The 21844-nt window shown below is 42.1% G+C and overlaps 1 protein-coding gene across 1 annotated transcript in view; it reads left to right on the top strand.

Annotated features, from left to right (window-relative positions):
- KREMEN1 (kringle containing transmembrane protein 1) overlaps positions 1-21844 on the top strand; it is a 197545-nt gene that overhangs the window by 68762 nt on the left and 106939 nt on the right. Inside the window, exon 2 of the mRNA XM_040345493.1 lies at positions 9106-9268. Coding sequence (XP_040201427.1) covers positions 9106-9268 — 163 coding nt within the window. The remainder of the gene's footprint in view (positions 1-9105; positions 9269-21844) is intronic.

The raw sequence follows: 21844 nt of genomic DNA, 5'->3' as shown, positions 1-21844 counted from the left end.
AGCTCTCCCAGGATTGGCTGTCTTTCCTGTGTTTTGATTAAATGTTTTCAAAATATGGGGTGATCCACAGTTCAGTGTAAACAGCCATCAGAATATTCATAGACAAGAAGCTGTGCTTGTCTGCAAGCTAGTGCACGAGATATGTAAATAACCTGTCACTCAAGCAAGGACTTTGGTCTTTATCTGGAAGTCTGTTTTATTTCACTGAACAATAAAAAGAGGATTGCTCAGCGCTGGATTAACTCTGTGTGGCAAGACTGGGCACAGATGATAGGAAATCATATTCTCTACATCGTGACATCAAAAATCACATCCACATCCACATCCACTTTAAGTTACTGGATTTCTCCCTGCACACTGACTTACCTGATCTGCATACTTATTCAAAGTCAGAGGTTAAGAAAGAATCAAAGCCAGTGGTTAGCATAATGGCCAGGCTACAAGCTGCTACTTATTTTCAAAAGGAAACCTAATCTTGGTTGTGTTTTTGTATCTACTTATACTTCACAGTAGCTTTTCTTCTGTACTGTAAGCAATGCAGCCACAAACTGTCCAGAGCAATCCTGGCTGTCAGTTAAATGATCAAGAACTTATTATTCCTGGCTGCCCAGAAGCCGCACGCACAGGTCAATCTAATATACAGCTCTAGAAAAGTCTGCCTCATTAGGTTTTCTCTGCGTGAGAAAGCTCGCAGGGCACGTTTGTCTTGGATCTCCCCGACATGTCACACAGGAGAAGTAAAGACGGAAAAAAATCATCAGCAAAGTAAGGTAACAGCAAGGTTTGTATATTTGGAGGTTATTCTCTGAATATAAGCTGCAACAGTAGCTGCGCAATGAGGGTTCAAATTGGGAAGTCATCTCACTGCATCTGACGTTAAGTCTCAAATTATTGTTGGGAATGGTCTCACTCCCAGGTGTTACTACATTCTGTGCAATGGTGTGTTTTATGTACACAGGGGTTTGAGCAAGGCTTAACTTTGAAACAGGTTGTAACTAAGGATGCACTGTTTTTTTTATGGGGGGGGGGGGGACAAGTACAAATACTTCCGGTAAAGTACTCGCCGATACCGAATACCGATACTTTACAGTGCGATTTGTGCCCATACAAATGATTGGGCGCAAATCGGGCTGCAAAGAATTGCATGTGGTTTGAACAGGAATGCGGTGCGATTCCTGTCTGAATCAAATGCAGTTTTACCACAGCTCCTGTGTGCCCCCAGGCTTGTCATAGTGATTTCAGCCTGGGATCACACAGGAGCAGTGTGGGAGACTGCATGCAATGAGGACAGGAATCGCACCACATGTGCCCTGTTCACAATGCAAAGCAGCCCGGAGCTGTGGTGCAGGGAGCTGCGATAAAATACAGACATGCTATATTTTATCACAGCTCACAGGTAGGCACTACTTGTCCGTACATTGCATCATTCTGCTATGCGGTGACATGAATAAACTGTCACTTTGTGCACTTCAAATAAAGTTGCCCAAAAAAAGGGAACTTTTGGGATGCACCGATCCCCCTACCACTGGGGCTCACTGCAGGCAAAACTGACAGCTGCCCATACACTAAACTACTCAGGTTTAGTGTGCAGGCGGTGTGAATCAACTCTGGGGAAAATATATATATTCAAGTATTTATTGTTAACTCAAAAAATACCTTCTACTGTATTGCTGTCCTTTAAATCTCTGAATCCTATTTTATTTTATTTTTTTGCTGCTGTGATCTGACGTCCTGTTAGAGGGTGGCTACGATCATTCTTAATCCTGCTGTATGTAGAAACGTAGCCAAGCTATTGGCTAAGTGAGACAACAACATGGCCAAATTAGACAGAATCTAGGCCGCATGAGTGAGATGTCAGATTTCTTGCACCCAATTTTGACCACTGACTCTTTTGTCTGTATCCTGCCCGGTGGCTGTAGGTGGGATATTATCACCAGACCACGATACCCACCTTCCACATCCTTAAGCTCCCTTCCATCCCTAAGTCTTATTCTTTTCACTGTTACTTTCCTTTTACCTAGAAAGATGTGACAACACCTTCGTAATACAATCACAACACAGTTTATTGCATGTACACTATATACTAAAAGTATTGGGATGCCTGCCTTTACACGCACATGAACTTTATTGGCATCCCAGTCTTAGCCTGTAGGTTTCAATATTGAGTTGGCCCACCCTTTGTAGCTATAACAGCTTCAACTCTTCTGTGAAGGCTGTCCACAAGGTTTAGGAGTGTGTCTATGGGAATGTTTATTCATTCTTCTAGAAGCTTATTTGTGAGGTCAGGTACTAATGTGGATGAGAAGACCTGGTTCACAGTTTCCACTATAATTCATCCCAAAGGTGTTCTATCAGGTTGAGGTGCAGGCCAGTTAAGTTCCTTCACCCCAAACTTCCTCATCCATGTCTTTATGGACCTTGCTTTGTGCACTGGTCCAAATCATTTGGTGGAGGGAAGAATATGATGTGGGGATGTTTTTCAGGGGTTTGGCTTGGCCTCTTAATTCCAGTGAAGGTAACTCTTAAGGCGTCAGCATACCAAGACATATTGGACAATTTCTTGCTCCCATCTTTGTGGGAACAGTTTGGGAATGGTCTCTTCCTGTTCCAACATGAAGATAGTTCATCCATAAAGATGGATGAGCGAGCTTGGGTTGGAGGAACTTGACTGGCCTGCACAGTGTCCTGACTTCAACCCGATAGAACACCTTTAGGATGAATTAGGGTGGAGACTGCAAGCCAGATCTCTCGTCCAACATCAGTGCCTGACCTCACAAATGCTCTTCTGGAAGAATGGTCAAAAATTCCCATAGAGTGACACTCTTAAACCTTGTGGACAGCCTTCCCAGAAGAGTTAAAGCTTTCATAGCTGCAAAGGTTGAACCCTATGGCCTAAGACTGGGATTCCATTAAAGTTAATGTGCTGCCCCTGTGCTGTTATACTATTAATCCTACTTGGCACTGTAATGTGAATGTAATGGTTCTGCTTAATACTTGTACATGTTATATGATATTCTATTAATTTGTGGCATGTACTTTTCTTTTGTGAAAATTCAAAGAAACTTTTTGGAAAAAAAAGTACCAAACATACTCTAAACATGTCAAATACATTCCAAAATGCATACACAATTTTTGTATGTCTTGGTAACAGTTTAGAAATTATTCATGTAATTTATTTAATTGTCAAATGACATTAGGTAGTTTTTAAATCATGATTAAATTGTGGTGTTGGGTATACAATGAGGCTAATGGGCTCCAAATTTCTGCAGTGATATTGCCCTTTTTTGTTTTTTATTATTTCTGCTCTCACATTGGGTGCAACATCTCTTCTCTCGAAACAGAAGGATATATTTCTATTATGTCTTTCAAGTATTTGTGTCGCTTGTTCTGAAATAACCTCTTGACTTTACTCTTTCGCAGAACAATAGATTATGCACTGTGGTTGCTGGAACAATTATCAGAAACGGTTCTTATCTAGATTGCACTGCGGGTTTCAGATCCAATGGAAAGCAATGCTTTTCAAAACAACTAAAAAGCTGCATAGCCCTTGATTGAACATAATAGTAACCTAGGGGAAATGTGTAGATTTCAGTACCTTTGTTGGTTTCACTCTTATCCACAATATTATAAAAAAATATGTAAGAGCTTTCAAGAGTTTTTAAAGTTTTGTTTTTTTACAAACCTTTTTAAATGTCTGCACATTTTGTCGTGTCTGCTTTCTACTTGTACATCACTTTATTTGTTGCTCAGCCTATTGTTTTCTTTTTTTTTTTTTGCTGGTTTTAACACTTATAAAAGGCTACTTACGAAGTTATTCAACAAGGTTCCGAAACAAAAAGTTACATCTAAACCCAGAAACAAACATTTTAAATATTGTCACTTACCAATTCTTTGGCTACTGCATCCATTTTATTTTTTTCTGTGATTTTTCCTTGATTTTCACCTGGGGATCCTGTCGGTAATACAATGGGGGAGGTTTACTAAAACTGGAGCATTGCAATTCTAGTTCAGCTGTGTATGGTAGCCAATCAGCATGTAATTGAGCGCCCGTTCACATTGGCGCAATTTGATATGCGATTTGACATGTCAAATTGCGTGCCAATCATACCCAGTTGCCGGCAAAAGCACTGTCCCAGTAGCTATGAGTAAGCACTAAGTTCTAGTGTGAAACGTGTCAGCTTGTATCCTGTTTGCTGTGGCATGTATCCTGTGATCCTATTTTTACAACAAAAAGCAATATTTTTTGGAGTGCGGCTGTCCAGACATTTCCCTTCATTTTGCATTACTATATGCATTGCCAGCACCCATGGCTTCAGATCCGGTGAAGAGGTTCATCATTTGTATCTTCTATCTTGAGCTGTGACTTTCTTTCTCTAACAGCACTGTCCCAATCGGTGCGACGCATGATTTTGCGGTGAAGTACTGATTTCCATAAGTAGTTCCTACACTACATTTGGTGACTTCGGGGGCAATTTCAATAGACATCTGTGTATGAAACCGCACAGATGTCTTTCAAATCGCCCCCCGAACCAGCACTGAGATGCAGGATTGAAATTGTGCGAGTTCAGCTGAACTCACTCGACCACATGACCAAGGAACTCGACGGGCGAAACACATTGTTTTCCTCGTCGAGTTCCTTGTTAGGCTTGTCGAACTCGACAAGCTTGCTTTGCGTACACACTATCAAGACAAAATCTCCTCGTTCTCAAACGCGGTGACATACAACACATACAACGGCAGGGGAAGTTCGATTCCACTGGCACAACTCTTGGGGCTGGTTTTGCTAATCTCATGTGTTTGCGTGTTAAGTAAAAGTTTGTTAAGAGACGATTTGCACTTTTCAGTCTGTTACAGCTTGAAAAATGTGTTATCTCCATTACAAATGCTACTTTTACTCCCGTCTCATACTTTATTCTGAGCAAGCGTGGGTTTCTTAGCATACACACGCTCGACTTTCAACCAGCCCGTTGAGGAACTTGACGAGACAATTTGAGACTCCCGTCAAGGAAATAGAGAACTTGCTCTCTTTTTGGCTCGTCGAGTTTCTCGACAGTTTCCTCGACAAAAATGTACACACGAACGGTTTCCTCGGCAGAAAAATATCTCCCAGCAAGTTTCTTGTGTGTACGAGGCCTTAAGGTTTTTCAATTAGGTTTTGACAATAAAACATGGGAGATGATTGGTTTTGATGCAGAGCAGCACCAGATTTTACATGCTTCCGTTTTAGTAAATCTCCCCCTACATGTCCTAGTGCTCACAAAATGTTTTCAATAGTATATTTAACAGACCAAAAGAGAGCAAATCACGGAAGTTCATTGTTTGGGTATACATGCACTTTAATTGCACATGTTCATGCCTGTTTTTACAACAAAATCGAACTTTAATTGCACATGTTCATGCCTGTCATCACAACAAAATCTAAAGGTATGACTAAAGTTATTCTATAAGGTGTATCTTTAAATTCAGACCTTTTGGCATCTGACAAAGCACAACTGATCTTCAAAGGATATGTATACTTTCATATAGTTATCTTTTAGTTTCCCCCTCTCGCCAGCACCTTCCCAAACTTTTACTCACCTGGCCACTTTCCTGCCAGATCCATAGGGGAGCCGCCACACAGTGGCCACTACAAACTCTTGTAGCCCCTTGCTTCTTCTGAATATCCACAGGGATGCAATATGAACAACCTCTCTATAGGAATGAATGGGATTTTTTTTCCACTCATGCGTAGAAGTAAGGCCCCGTACACACGACCGAGTTTCTCGGCAGAATTCAGCCAGAAACTCGGTTCAGAGCTGAATTCTGCCGAGAAACCCGGCCGTGTGTACACTTTCGGCCGAGGAAGCCGACGAGGACCTCGGTGAGGAAATAGAGAACATGTTCTCTATTTCCTCGTTGTTCTATGGGAGAACTCGGCCCGCCGAGCTCCTCGGCGGCTCCAGGACTGAACACGCTGAGGAACTCGATGTGTTTGGCACGTCGAGTTCCTCGGCCGTGTGTACGGGGCCATAGAATAGAAAAATTGATTAATCCCGAAAGGTACTGTTGGGACTTTAAGATGTCTTCTTTCACTTCAGTTGCCTTTTAAAGTCCCATCAGTACCTTTGGGGGTTACTCCATTTTTCTATTCTTCTATAATTTAGGAATGTTGGCAACAAGCCATTTATGGCTTTCTGTGGTGGTCCATTCTTTTGCATAGAAGAAAGGGACCTTTTAGCAGAGTTTGCATTGGGGGCTGTTTAACTCCCTGAGGGCTACACATAAGTCTGGCAGGAGTGTGGACAAGTGATAGGTGGGTTTTCCTTAAAAGGCTGTCTGGATTTACATGATATGAGGGATTAGTCTTAGCAAAACTTTCAAGGGTCTTCTTTCAGCAGTTTGTGATCTGTTTCCCCATCAATAACATAAGTGCAGTGCAGTATAGGACATATGCACTGTTTTCTCATTCAGCACGTGGAGCAGGTGTAAACCCGAAAATGCAGTAGGTGGGTCCCATTTCAGTACTCGTAAGCAAAACTTTTGTAGAGTATCAATTCTGGGACAGCTTTATACTGAAAAAACTTGCCTACTTTTTTTTTTAAATCACTACAAGCCCCCTTTTTGTTTAAAATAAAACAAGTTACTTTTTAAGAAATATCTGTAACCTACTTAAGATTTTTTTTAGGTTAGAAACTGCTATAGTTTACTGTTTGTATAAATGTATATTTCATATACTTTATGTATTAATCATTTAAAGATACATTTTAAGTTTTACATTTCAAATTTCAACTACCGGTACTTGTGGACCACTCTAATGCCCCGTACACACCATCACTATCACTTTTTTTACTTCACAGAAAATGTCGTTTTTTTTCATCACATAAAGTGATGGTGTGTACGGGGCATTAGGGCTCTAAGCACTCATGCTTATGGATGCAGGTCAGCAAAATTCCATTGGCTTTACCGAGCAGTACACATGGCAGTTCAGAAGCTGCATTTGACATGCTTTGCATTGCACTGCATTTCTTTGGACACATCAGGGTTGATTTACTAAAGGCAAATAGACTGTACACTTTTACAAGTGCAGGTGCACTCTGCAAGTGCAGTTACTCCAGAGCTTAAAGGGGTTGTAAAGGTTGGTTTTTTATTTTCTAAATGGGTTCCTTTAAGCTAGTGCATTGTTGGTTCACTTACCTTTTCCTTCGATTTCCCTTCTAAAAAATTTTTTTCTTTGTCTGAATTTCTCACTTCCTGTTTCTCCTTAGTAAGCTTGCCCCCATCATCCATAACGTTCAGGCTTGGGGTTAGTCAGCGTGCTCACCCCCTCCCTTGGGACTACATCCCTGCGGGGAGATGCTGTGTTCACAGGAATGGGATGTAGTCCCAAGGGAGGGGGTGAGCACGCTGACTAACCCCCAGCCAGAATGGCTCAGATGATGGGGGGCAAGCTTACTGGGGAGGAACAGGAAGTGAGAAATTCAGACAAAGAAAAAACACATTTAGAAGGGAAATCGAAGGTAAGTGAACCAACAATGCACTAGCTTAACAACTTGTCGACCAGCCGCCGTCGTTTTACGGCGGCAAGTCGGCTCCCCTGCGCGAGAGCACGTAGCTATACGTCGGCTCTCGCGCAGGCCCGCCGTGCGCGTGCCTGGCGGGCACGATCGCCGTCGGGCACACGCGATCGCTCGTTACAGAGTGGGGACTGGGAGCTGTGTGTGTAAACACACAGCTCCCGGTCCTGTCACGGGGAGAAATGCAGATCTTCTGTTCATACAATGTATGAACAGAAGATCGGTCATTTCCCCTAGTGAGGCCACCCCCCCTACAGTTAGAACACACCCAGGGAACATACTTGACTCCTTCCCCGCCCCCTAGTGTTAACCCCTTCACTGCCAGTGGCATTTTTATAGTAATCCAATGCATTTTTATAGCACTGATCGCTATAAAAATGCCAATGGTCTCAAAAATGTGTCAAAAGTGTCCTAAGTGTCCGCCATAATGTCGCAGTACCGGAAAAAAATCGCTTATCGCCGCCATTACTAGTAAAAAAAAAATATTAATAAAAATGCCATAAAAATACCCCCTATTTTGTAAACGCTATAACTTTTGCGCAAACCAATCAATAAACGCTTATTGCAATTTTTTTTAAGAAAAATATGTAGAAGAATACGTATAGGCCTAAAATGAGGAAAAAAATTTTTTTATTTATTTTTGGGGGATATTTACTATAGCAAAAAGTAAAAAATATTAATTTCTTTCAAAATTTGTCACTCTATTTTTGTTTATAGCGCAAAAACTAAAAACCGCAGTGGTGATCAAATACCACCAAAAGAAAGCTCTATTTTTCAGAAAAAAAGGACGCCAATTTTGTTTGGAAGCCACGTCGCACGACCGCGCAATTCTCAGTTAAAGCGACGCAGTGCCCGAAACGCAAAAAGTGCTCTGGTCTTTGACCAGCAATATGGTCCGGGGGTTAAGTGGTTAAAGGAACCTATTTAGAAAAAAATTTAAAAAAACCTTTACAATCCCTTTAATAAATGAAGTAAAGCTTCACTTTTCAAAGAACACCCAATCACATGCAAGGAAAAATAGAATTTGTGCTTGCACTTGATTGGATGATGGAAGTCAGCAGAGCTCCCCCTCATTTACTAAGCTCTGGAGCAACTGCACTTATAGAGCAGTAGTACTCCCAACATGTCCCACTGAGGCGCATTTAAAGTGCAGGCGAAGCCATTAAAACATATGGATCTGCGTTTGTATAGCAAACACACCATGTCATGCTTGTGTATGAAAAATGTAATAGTGAAAATTTCTGGTAACAAACCAAAATCCTTCAACTGTCATTTCACATTGAGCAACATTGTTCCAAAATTGTGCAAAATTGAAACTCAAACTGTTATTCTAATTGGTTGCTGTGGACAGCAAGAATTTTCCTGTTAGCACGCTTTCATGCCAGTTGTGATCGACATGCAGAAAGCTCATAGATGCCCATTGTGCCTTTTTGACCAAAACAATCCCAGGTCCTTAAGATGTGTATTTAGAAATGCGTTTATTATTCACTGACAAGCACAGCAAAATCTATACACATCACATCTCTAACATTATGCTATATTTTTTCATTAGAATGCTACACTGTGAATGGGGCTGATTACCGAGGGACACAGAGCGAGACATCCTTGGACTGTGGGAAGCCTTGCCTATACTGGAACGAGACCTTTCAGCATCCATACAACACTTTGAAATACCCCAATGGAGACGGAGGTTTGGGAGATCACAATTACTGCAGGTATGGATACAGCTTATTCTATATTATATTTATAAAGTAAGGGGCAGATCCACAAAGAAATTACGCCGGCGTATCTATTGATATGCCGCGTAATTTCAAAGTTCCCGCGTCGTATCTTTGTTTTGTATCCACAAAACAAGATACGACGGAATGAGGGAATGAGGGTACGCCGTCGGATCGTAGGTTTTTTTTTATGCTGGCCGCTAGGTGGCGTTTCCGTCGAATTCAGTATGCAAATTAGCTAGATACGGCGATCCACGAACGTACGTCCGGGCGGCGCTTTTTTTTACGTCGTTTGCGTTCGGCTTTTTCCGACGTATAGTTAAAGCTGCTGTATGGTGGCGTACTCAATGCTAAGTATGGCCGTCGTTCCCGCATCTAAATTTTTTACGCCGTTTGCGCAAGTCGTTCGCGAATAGGAATTTGCGTAGAATGACATCACCGTCATAAGCATTGGCTTGTTACGGTTTAATTTAGAGCATGCGCACTGGGATACCCCCACGGACGGCGCATGCGCAGTTAAAAAAAAACGTTGTTTACGTCGGGTCACGACGTATTTACATAAAACGAGCCTCCTTCACAGCGATTTGAATTGCGCGCCCTTACGCCGCCAAAGATACACTACGCCGCCGTAACTTACGGCGCGCATTCTTTGAGGATTTGAAAAAAAAAAGTAAGTTACGGCGGCGTAGTGTATCTTAGATACTCTACGCCCGGCGGTAATATGCGCAGCTGTACGTGGATTTGCCCCTCAGTGTTTTCTTGCCCTGTATTATCAAAGTAGCATACATAAAAAGTGCTGAGAACTAATGTGAACCGCAATACAGCACTTACTTAAGCGGTGGTCTGCTGAAATGATAAACATTGCAGGCTAAATTTTTCAATTCCGTTTTAATAAAATGGTATCTTTGAAATTACATTTCCCTCCACTAGTGGATAGCTGTGGATAAAAGGAAGACTCTCTGTCTTGGAACCTGTAGTACTGAAAAGGAGCCAATCTGGGAAACTCAGTAGGGCTGCCTTTTCTGATCTCCCCCTTGGCCGCAGATACCATGTAGCTGATGGTGGTGATGAGAAGATGGACTGGCACAAGTGGGTCAATGAGTGATGGGCGGTGCCAGATTCTAACATCGAGGGGCCTGGGGCACTTCAAGTTGGGGGGTAATTTATATGACAAATAAAAAAGTAAACTGAAATGAATGAAAAACTCCACACCTGTCCTGAATTTGACAAATCTTGTAATTTTGGGTAAAACTTGCCAACAACATATTACCCTATTCAAGATCAGGGAGTGTCGGATTCACTCTTTGACCCAATCAGGGTCAAGCGGGGGAGTGAGCTTCTTTCTCATGTTTTTCACTGTGATAACTCAATGCTGGCCATTAACTTCACTCCCATGTGATGTGGTTGGGGCTTTTGCTTGGCACTTTCCACCATTTTTTCAAACTTGTCCCTTGTCCCACCCACTTGTCTGTCATAAACTAGGCAATAAATTCAGTAACACAGTCATGTTAAAACAAACTTGAAAGTCAAATAATAATAAGTTGAAATGTAAAACATCTGCCAAAAGCCCCCATCCCTTTCTTTGCCTCGGAAGTTATGCCGCGTACACACCATCACTTTATGTGATGAAAAAAAATGACGTTTTTAAAAACGTCACTTTAATTGACTGTGTGTGGGGGAAAACGTCGTTTTATGTCTTGTAAAAAACGACCAAAAAAAATTGAAGCATGCTTCAATTTTATGTGTCGTTTTTCAAAAGTGCACTTTTTACTTCACAGAAATTGACCGTGTGTAGCAAAAAACGTCGTTTTCTAAGACGTTTTTTCATCCACGCATGCCCAGAAGCTACTTATGAAGCAAGCTTCAATGGAAAAACGTGGTGGAACGTAACCTCACTTTGCAAGATCATTGTGAGAAAACGATGGTGTGTAGGCAACTTCGTCTTTGAAAATTGAAGTTTCAAAAACGTCATTTTTTACTTCACAGAAAGTGTCGTTTTTTTTCATCACATAAAGTGATGGTGTGTACGCGGCATTAGGCTTAACTGCTCCGTATCCTAACAATCACACACACTTTGTTAATTTTTTGTAATAATAAAACAAATTTTATAATTATTAAAAGAATTGTATAAAGGAAGTCTGGGACCCCTCATGCAGGGGGACCCCTCTAGTAGATACGGCACTGGTGGTGGGCACAGAAATTAAGAAAGATGGGCTTGGTATTTGTCAATACATTTCAAGCACAATGCAGGTCCCCACTAGGTTTTGACAAGTGACATTCTTTTAAGTGACGGAAACTGGCAAAAGCATGATTACATAAACAGTGTTCATCATTAAAGTGATTGTAAAGCTGAATTTTTTTTTACCTTCATGCAATCTATGCATGAAAGTAAAAAAATCTTCTGTATGCTGCTCCCTCCATAGCCCTCCTAATATTCATCTGAGTTCCCTCTCGATCCAGCGATGTGCATGGGAGCCTCAGCTGTCTCTGGTCTCTTTCTCCTCATTGGCTGAGACACATCAGTGGGAGATATTCGCTCCTACTGCTGTCAACCACACCCGGTGAGCTAATGAGGAGAGAGTGGGGGCAGGGACAAGCCACGGCTCTATGTACTTATAGACACATAGGGCTCCGAAGCGAGCATGCACCAGTGCCCCCATAGCATTTGGCTTGCTATTGGCGACACAGGGTATACAAGTATTGTACAGGCTGAGGACAACTAATGTGGAAGCAGTCAGGTCCCAACTGTCAGTCCATGAAATTGAGAATGGGAGTAAGAATCTGATCTGATCTGGTCTGGCGACAGGGTATCTTTAACTAGACTTTTTAATTTATGTCCCATGTAACCCAGTGTTCTAATATTACGAAAGCTGGTATATGCAATATGAGAAGCTGCCATAGATCACCCTTGTTCCATGAACAGTGTACCAGTCCATTCCTTCTGGTGCCAGGCAATGCTGATCGATTTCCAAATACCAAATGAAAGCTGCTTGCATCACTAATCAGGACTGGAGTCCGCCGAGACAGATTGCTGTATGGCAGAGGCAAACCATTGCGCACAGCGTTACTGCCAATAAAATGAATAATAAAAAATAATAATGTTGCTACTGTTTTATCACAGGACCTAGTTTCTTCCTAGACATCGCCTAGATTATTTGCTGTAATGGCTGTGTGGCCGTGTATGTGCCTGCAGAGCTGGCAACTGCAATTGGCAAACACAAAGCTGCCAACTGAGCAGCAGGAAAAAAGTGATATTTTTAGATCACATCTTGGCATCTAACACTGACTACAACATTATATGACAGTGTGAACTTGTACAGACAGAGAAACAGAGTTATTCTACTCGTATGTTTTTGACCTAAGGTCTGGTGCCCAGTATGTGGTCCAGATTACCTGTCTGAATAATACAGCCTGCAGCTTTCCAGTGATATAGATATCAGTCATTTACATGTGATCAAGATTACAAATGCTTTTAGTTTCTAAAACTGGTGAAGTTTATATCCTTATCTATGACATATTATTGAGCCATCTTACTCCAAGTGTAGTATTTGGTACTTGGGTCATTTTAATGATATGCGTGTATGTGTGTAATAGCAATATTAATAAAAATCGTCAAATCGTTTAAATGTGTCACGAGAATAGCCTCCCTGTGACTGTCCTTGGCTGTCATAGTGGCAGGGCCGATCCGCCCTATAGGTTCACTATGCAAGCTGCTTAGGACCCCGCAAAGCTGCGGAGGGCCCCCCAAATTACTAGAAGCACTGCCTGGTGAGAAGTCATTTTCAAACCCCTCACCCCGCTTCTCAACTCGCTGGCTGCATGGGAGAAGAGGTAAGAAGTCAGCACCCCCCGCTTCTCACTTTAATGTAAGATGTCATTTATTTCCAACAGCAGAACACCCCCTCCCCTCGCAACTATAATATGAAATGTCATTTTCGGCAGCCCCCCCCCCCACTTCTCAACTTCAATGTGACATGTCATTTTGCTTAGGGCCCCAGGGAGGTCAGGATCGGCACTGCATAGTGGAGTAGTTCAAAAAATACTGCCATGCATGAAGACTTGACAATGGTGCAGTGACATCCAGTGTTTAGGGCAAAAAGCCAAAGTGTACCTCTCCTACCAGCTTTATTCACTTGCTCACACTTGCCCTTCCTGAACCCCCCTCACCATGCCAAAGTATCAGCATGATAGCAAGGCAACTAACAGTATGAGCAATGGCAGCCCCTATACTTTGACAGAGTCACTTAAAAACAGATCTAAACTATATTGTAGCGTCCTATTTAGATGTTGTGGGTGCATTTATTTACTTTTTTCAAACTTTTTAAATGTATTTTCACCTGTTGATCCTGACAGTAATACACTGTCTCTCCTTGGTGGACAACACTCACTGTGCTCTATCGATGGGAGAGCAGCATTGTCACCCTAGGACAGGAAGTCTGTTAGGTATATAGAAGTCTCTCCTTATCAAAAAAACATTGGAGAGGGATGTTCCATACTCTACTAAGTGGGCTAGGAACTATGTAACTCAATACAGTTAGCACAGGCAAAGAGCACATAATGGTTTCATCTCACAAGCTTTCTGTTAGGATCAACAGGCATTTTTGCTCTGCAATGAACATGTATAACAAAACCCTTTTAATTATATATTTATGTAGCACCCTCTAGTGTACATAGTTGTTCGTGTAGGTAAATTGGCCTGGCTAAGAGTCAGGCCTGGGTTGAATCTTGGTAAGGAATGAGTGACTTGGGAAGGCTGGATGACTCATCAGGCAGCACCTATGGTAACTCCCCCTGCTCTCTGGAACCTTGTAGAAGCTTCCAGAAGTAGAGGGTGGAGTCTAGGAGGAGCTTCTTGAAGTATTATTGATGGCCCCAGCCAATCCCCAGAAAAGTGGGCTGACAGGGGGCAGGCACCTCCTAAATACACTTTGTTCATGCCAGAAGGGGCAGTCGGAGAGAAGATGGGGAAGGTGTGCTGAGGAGGCTTTGGGTGGCCCTTGAAGGTGCCCCCAAGTATGGTGGGTGACCTCGGCCCTGGGGCTTGGGAACTGGATGGACCCTCTACAACACACAAAGGATATCCTTCCTAGAGGCACGCGAGCAAGTGTGAGGACAGCAGGAACAGGTCAGAACATCCAGGAGTTCTCCAGGAGAAGTCAGCTGGGTTGGCTGGTTAGTGTGGGAGGACTGAGGAGACGTAGCCAGGAGGGATAGTGAAAGGGGCAGCTGCAGCCAGGCCTGAATAGGTGGTGCTGGGATCAGTAGCCACAGGGATGTAAGCTGGACACTGGACTTTGATACACAACCAAAGGGGTCTGAGATCCCTGCCTGTAAAGGGCTCTTGCTTTGAGCTGGCTGAGTGCTTTGCTAAAAGTCTTCCAGTTAAGTCTGATTTTGCAAGCAAGTGAAGTGCTAGAGGAAGAGAGAGTGTATATACAGTGGAACCTCGGATTACGAGCATAATCCATTCCAGGAGAATGTTGCAAGCAAGTGAAGTGCTAGAGGAAGAGAGAGTGTATATACAGTGGAACCTCGGATTACGAGCATAATCCATTCCAGGAGAATGTTTGTAATCCAAAGTATTCCCATATCAAAGCGAGTTTCCCCATTGAAGTCAATGGAAATAAAAATAATTAGTTCCACATTGACTTAAATAGCATGCAATACCACATGCAGCTAGAGGTCGGGGATGCCGGAGAGCCTCAGAAACGTCCGGAAAGGCCAGAGGACACCTTGGCTGACCTCGGCAAACCTTGGAAACACTAAGTTCCCGAAATTTGCCGAGGTCAGTCGAGCTGTCCTCGGGCCTTTCTGTGCATTTCCAAACAACGCCAATCGGCTCCGCTCGGTTCCGGCACCCCCCACCTCAGGCCAAACACGGTACTGCACACCGCTTTGGCATGAACTCTCAAACCAAGTTCCGATTTTTTTAAATACAATGCTCGTATAACCTCGTTACTCGCAATCCGAGGTTCCACTGTAGCTGTATATAGGAAGAATTATCCCTGAAGAGTTTTCTGAAGTCAAGTGGGCATCCCATAATACCCCTACTCCCCATCCAAGTTTTATCCCCTCAAAAATAAAAAAAATAAACTTAGTGCTGGACTGTTTCCTGACTTAAGTGTGCCTGTGGAAATTTGGTGTGCCTGGCTGTGCAGGGTGGGAAATCTCATTTTACTTGCGATCCCTACACGTGGTGTTTTACATTTACCAGACCAAAAGTGAGTAAATAAGGAAGTTTCATTGGTCAGGTTTACATGCAGTTTATTTTACTTTCCCCAATGTGTAACAATTTCTTATGGTGGTAATAAATGCTGAACTTTTTTACCCTAATGAATTCTCTGCATTAAGGTTAAAGCTGCCACAGTTGTATTCTGTGCCTCCGTAAACAATTACCTGTGGTCTGTTGACACTGCTGCCGATCTCCACTGATCCATGTTGCTTCCATGATCTTTTGTTATTTGGAGGCAGGTACTGAAAGAAGGAAGGAGGAGAAAGCAGGTCTTGCTGTGCGTTGTGTGTGTCTATGGACACACACAGCTTTGGCCTGCAGCACGCACACACAGGTGTCTCCTTAGTAGCTGGCTCACTAAGTAGACACTTGCAAATATGAGGGGGTGGCTTGGGGATCAGCTCCTCAAAAAGAGACTATTTTAAAAAAAATTGTAAATAATACCATGTGGATATTCTGTTCACCCCCTGCCGCCACCCCATTAAAAAAAAATTAAGTTTAATATCATGTTAACTTTATGGCCCCTTTCACATGGGCTGGATCCTCTGAACTGAGCTAAGTGGAGCAGCCGAATGACAGGTCCGTGTACGATCCGCTTATGCAGAGTGGACACGGACACAGCCCGCTGTCCTCAATGGGTAGTTGTATGCAAATGAGCCACTGTCTGTTTACACCCAACTGCCCTCCTATCTGATAGAGCCAGTCAGAGGGGAATGGATCCCTTTGCATTTGTTTTGATTGGATCAGATTGGAGGTAGCCGGGTGTAAACAGAAACAAGTCTGTATACATCGAACTGCCCATAGAGGAGAATGGAAAGTCCGAACGGACAGATGGACGCGATCTGACCTCTTGTGTGAAAGGCGCCTATCTCTAAAAGCTAACTAGATGTACTATTCTGTGACTGTAACACTCACATAACCTCTAGTCTAATTTGTTCTGTGCCTCTATGCCAAAATCCAACTGTGCTGGTGCCAAAAGCTACCACTATGATTTTACTGCATTGGAAAATCCATGCCTGCTGTAGATGAAAATCATGCATTGATTTTGAGACTTTTTTTTCTTTTTGCACGATTAGTAAAAACTACAATCCAATATTTTATTAAAGACAGCTGCACATATCCAAATGTTGCCTACTCCTATGCTCTTGTGTATATTACAGCGCTTCTGCAATCCTGGGTAATCCCATGTAACATACCGACACAACACTATCAAAGCATTTTATTATTATAGTTCCCTTGATTCCTTATAAGCTCCATCTCATCACTTGTCCTCTCCTCCTAAATCTTTCTATTGGCTTCTATGAACTTAAAAGGTTTTTAATACTTCCTGATTTACTCTGTTATGAATATTACATCACAATCCCGTAAGTTTCCATAGCAGTGTGCTGATCATGTACACCAATGAGATGGGATCTTACGTGTCTTAGAAATCTTATGGTATCATTCATCAGCATAAAGTAGGCTATAATACATATTCAAGAAGTATAATTGCAATCATAAAACCAAACACATATGAGCAATGTGCTTTGCTCTTCTATACTCTGAATATTTATATATTTGTTTTATATTGATTATATATATACTAGCTAAAGCATCACATTTACAGATACATTGCAGAATATATATTGTAGATATGAGTGATATGGGACCACCAATAAACAGTTTAGTTGGACTGACTGTGTTGATTGCCATTCAGTATTACACCTTTTAATTACTGGGTACCAAGTGAAGTGAAATTGCCCTCTCTCCCCCCTGCTATTTGTGCTGATGTTAGTACCTTTCCTGAACAGACTCCATCAGAACCCTGACATTAAAGGTATTGAAGTCTGCACGTATAAATTATTGGTGTTTGCCGATGACCTTGCTCTATCTGACTGAACCCCACATCACAATGCCTAACTTACTCCGGGATCTAGAACCCTTTCACCACATCTCCAATTTAAAAATAAATTATGCCAAATCATCTGCACTCAACATTTCACTACCTGCTAATGTGGTCTCCCTCTGCAAATCGAACTTTACCTTCACATGGACTCCAGAAACTATCACCTACTTAGGTATTCAAATCCCTATGTTACTGTCAAAATTATACACTCAAAATTTCCTGATTGCTCTAGATCAAGTGTAGAGACCTGCAGAGTTGGGCGTATCCTGGTTTAGCAGACCTGCCAAATTTAAAATGATAAATTTTCCCTGTCCCAGTTCCCTGTCCCGGAATCTGCATGTCCCCCTCTCCTCAGAGAAATGGGAATCAGTGTGTGCTCTCATTCACAATGGTTCTCTGAATGTTGCTTTGCAAGAATGCGGATATACAAGCTCTATACACGATGGTACAGGTGTTACACCCCCCCCCCCCCCCTTTCCATCCCCTTCCACCTTGCCTTAGCCCCATCTTCCCCTTTTTTCCTTTTTTTTTCCTCTCTTCTTTTTCTTTTTTTTTGGTATTCATTCCTGCCTAGGACACTTCTTTACAGTGGCGACTGGTGGTAATTTTTTTTTTTTGGGGGGTGGCGAAAAAAAAACCAAGTTGGAGATTCTGCCTTCAATGTCACCACCTGAGCAGTCTTAGAGGCAGAAATACTTCCCCCTCATACTTTAGAGCTCTTTGAAAGTATATTGCAAAAAGTTAAACGGTGTTCCTGAAATGTAATCTTAAACCCTGTGCCAGATTCTAAAGCTGGCCATACACTTACAATAAGGCCTCGTACACACGACCGTTTTCCTCGACAGAATCCATCAAGAAACTTGGTGGCAGAGCTTTTTTGCCGAGGAAAACGGTTGTGTGTATGTTTTTCATCGAGAAAACTGTTGAGGAACTCAACAAGAAAAAAAGAGAACAAGTTCTCTTTTTCCTCGACAGGAGTCTCAATTTCCTCGTGTTCCTCGTCAGGCTGTTTTTTTGACGAGAAACACGTTCGTGTGTATGCTAAGAAACCCGCGCATGCTCAGAATAAATTATGAGAAGGCAGCGCACCTTCGGTAAAAGTAGCGTTTGTAATGGAGATAGCACATTTGTCACGCTGTAACAGTCTGAAAAGTGCAAATTGTCTCCGACCAAACTTTTACTTAACACGCAGTAACATGAGATTAGCAAAAGCAGCCCCAAGGGTTGTGTCAGTGGAATCGAACTTCCCCTGTCGTTGTATGTGTTGTACGTCACCGCGTTTGAGAACGAGGAGATTTGGTCTTGACAGTGTGTACGCAAAGAAAGCTTGTCAAGTTTCTTCACAAGCCTGACAAGGAACTCGTCGAGGAAAACGATGTTTCATTTATGACGAGTTCCCCGGTCGTGTGTACGAGGCCTGACACTAGTAAACTAACATATTCCTCTATTCACACCATACAGTGCAGGTGGATGAATTTCCCCGGAGTCCCGCGCCAGCTGTCAAAATGCCTGAACAGCGGCTGCATCTGATTGGATGCAGCTGCTCTTCAGCTGACAATTTTCCTCCCAGATCCTTAAATTTTTTAATTGAGGTATGTCGGGCTCGAGGTGGTCGACAGGGCTACCTACTGAGTGAGATTTATACAGTGTATGGCCAGTTTTACAAAATCACGGAACAAATCACACAAACGACTGCAAGTGGCATTGTGTACATTATGGTATAGTAGCAAGGAAGGAACATTTTTGGGCAATTTTAGCAAATGAGAGCGCCACTATTTTAAATAGAATGGCAATTTAGAAGAATTTTTTTATTAAATGGCAGGGGACTTCACCTTCACCTTAATAATTGACCCTATTGGAAGATTGCCAGCAGAAAAACCCATTCCTTATGTTCTGGTGACAACAATACCATTACACAGGGACACGGAAAAAAAAAATCCTACCTCACCCTATGCTCGATTGAATAGCTAAAAATACATTAGCTAAAAATACACATTATTAATATTACAAACCTGCTACTAAATATAGTGCAAGACAATAATCTACCCTACTCCCTTTGGAAAACCTGTGCAGGGGTTAGATTTGAGACATACAAGGAGGGTACAGCATCTCTTGCTGCTGTCATCTCATAATAGCTTTTCACTTTTTAAAACTGAATTGGCCATTGGAGATATAAGATTACTTACTCATAACAAACCAAAGGCATTTCAGTACTAACTATAGAATTGATTTTTGGTGAAGTCTTTCATAAAAGATTATGGAGAATGTGAAAGGAAAGGGGAAGTAGCTGTTTTTTAGACCCCCTTTCTCTTGTGGGAGGGTGGGGGAGAAGTTTCAAGTCCCCGATTGATTGAATTCAATAGGGGGATAGGTGATAGGTCACCCCCCCCCCCCCAGAACATTCCAGATTCTCCAAGTTCCCCTATTTAAAAGAAAGTATATTCAACCATTAAAGGAGAAGCCGTGAGGGATTTCTGCCAGTCGTCAAATTATTTTAAGGAATGCCCCACCCACTCTCCCCCGTCACCGCCTGTTTATGTGATGGGTCCCTTTCATATAGAAAGCGGGCTGATTAGCTTTATCTGGAAATAAAATTGACAGGTCAAACCTTAATGACTGGGCTGATGTGTTTGGCTGTTTTTAAAATATACATTTCTTGATTGAAAAAGTTATGATACTGTATTCTGTTGTTTAAAGTTGTGAAAAACAATTAATAAGGCCTTGGCCATTATGTATCCAATATGACTGTTTTTGTGTTATTATTGTCATGTCTGGAGATTCAATTCCGCCTACAATCCTATGGATGATTTCTTTTTTTTAATACCAAAATAATGCAATTAGGTGATTTTTTTACAATGCCTCTAATGCCTTGTACACACGATCTGGCTTTTGCCCGGCCAAATCACATCAGAATTACGACAAAATTCCATTGGAGTAAAATAGAACATGTTCTATATCTAAACTCCGATGAAAAATCTCAGATGGGACACACGATCGGAATGACTTTTTCCATCGGAAATTCCAAACGTGTGTACAAGGCATAACTTTGTGTATATTCTCAAAGCTTTTCTCTGGGGTGCCCTTATAGAAGAAACGAACACCCTTAAATCATCACCTTAGAATCAAGGCATAGAGTTATTGAAAATGGTTAAGGAGGCTGGGAAACATTTTTTTAAGACGTCTTTTATTTTGAGTACTTTAATTTACCTGTACTCACGAGGAACTAACTGAAGTAGCAAATAGCCTAATTATGGCTTATAATGTCTTCCAACATTGTTAGATACTTTCATGGAGGTGGGTCATTTGAGTCTGGCCTTTTCCTCCTTCTGTATCTGAGACCATTGTGGATGTACTGCCAAAATGAGCAGAAGAGCATTCCCTAACATCTGTAGGTGCTTTAACAACTACAACTAGACCACTGCTTCACAATTCCTCTTAAGATTGCATCTGACAACTTGGTGGACATTAAGCCAAAAAGTCCACAAAGCTATGAGGATTTTTAGTTTTAGGGGACAGTGGAAACTTTTCCTAAAGAGGAACACAGGGGCTGCCATTGCTGTCCATCCAGGGGCGGACTGACCATGCCACTAGGGGGCCCTATCAGGGTTGCCAGGCTCAATAAAACCAGGGACAGTATGTAAAAATCTGTGTTTTTTTACATATGTCCCTGATATGTCAGAAACCGACATGCTTTTGATGTGAAAATCCGTAGATTTTAGCTGCCCTGCCTCTGCACAGCCTCCTGGCATGGTGGCCATCTGTAAGCCTCGGGGGGCCCCATAATCTTCTATTGCCTGGGGGCCCCATGAGTTGTCAGTCCGCCCCTGTGTCCATCTTTTAAAAAAATAATTCTGGCTAATATGCTGATCTATTATTGTGACACCCTGGCATCCATGCTTTCTAAGTCATTGACCAAGAGTAAGTATGCATATCAGAGAGGTTATATTGAAATGTCTTCTCTGCATACTTTTTCCAAGTCTGTAGCTAAGTAACCTTTGGCAGTGGACCCATGGCCAGCAATTATTTTATTCCTAACTCAGTAAAGTAACTTCTATTGCTCTCAGTCTCCTCAAAGTCTCCAAATTCTTCTCTGCTACTGTGATCGGACTTCCTGTTAGGTGGTGGCTACGTTTGTTCTCCATGGTCACACTGTATGTAGGAGTGTAGTTTTATAAATTAATGAATAAAATTAGATTGAATAAGTTTTGCTTTGTTTCTTTTGTCATCAGCATAATAGAGTCTTCATTCACATTAGGGCCCCCATCAGAGCCCCCCACCCATTTCTCCTCCAAGTCTCCAAATTCTTCTCTGCTACTGTGATCGGACTTTCTGTTAGGTGGTGGCTACGTTTGTTCTCCCTGGTCCCACTGTATGTAGGAGTGTAGTTTTATAAATTAATGAATACAATTTGATTGAATAAGTTTTGCTTTGTTTCTTTTGTCATCAGCATAATAGA

The sequence above is a fragment of the Rana temporaria genome, chromosome 1 (genome assembly GCF_905171775.1).
Source record: "Rana temporaria chromosome 1, aRanTem1.1, whole genome shotgun sequence".
Lineage (NCBI taxonomy): Eukaryota > Metazoa > Chordata > Amphibia > Anura > Ranidae > Rana > Rana temporaria.
The sequence above is the reverse complement of the archived record's forward strand: the minus strand, read 5'-3'. Positions and strand labels throughout refer to the sequence as shown.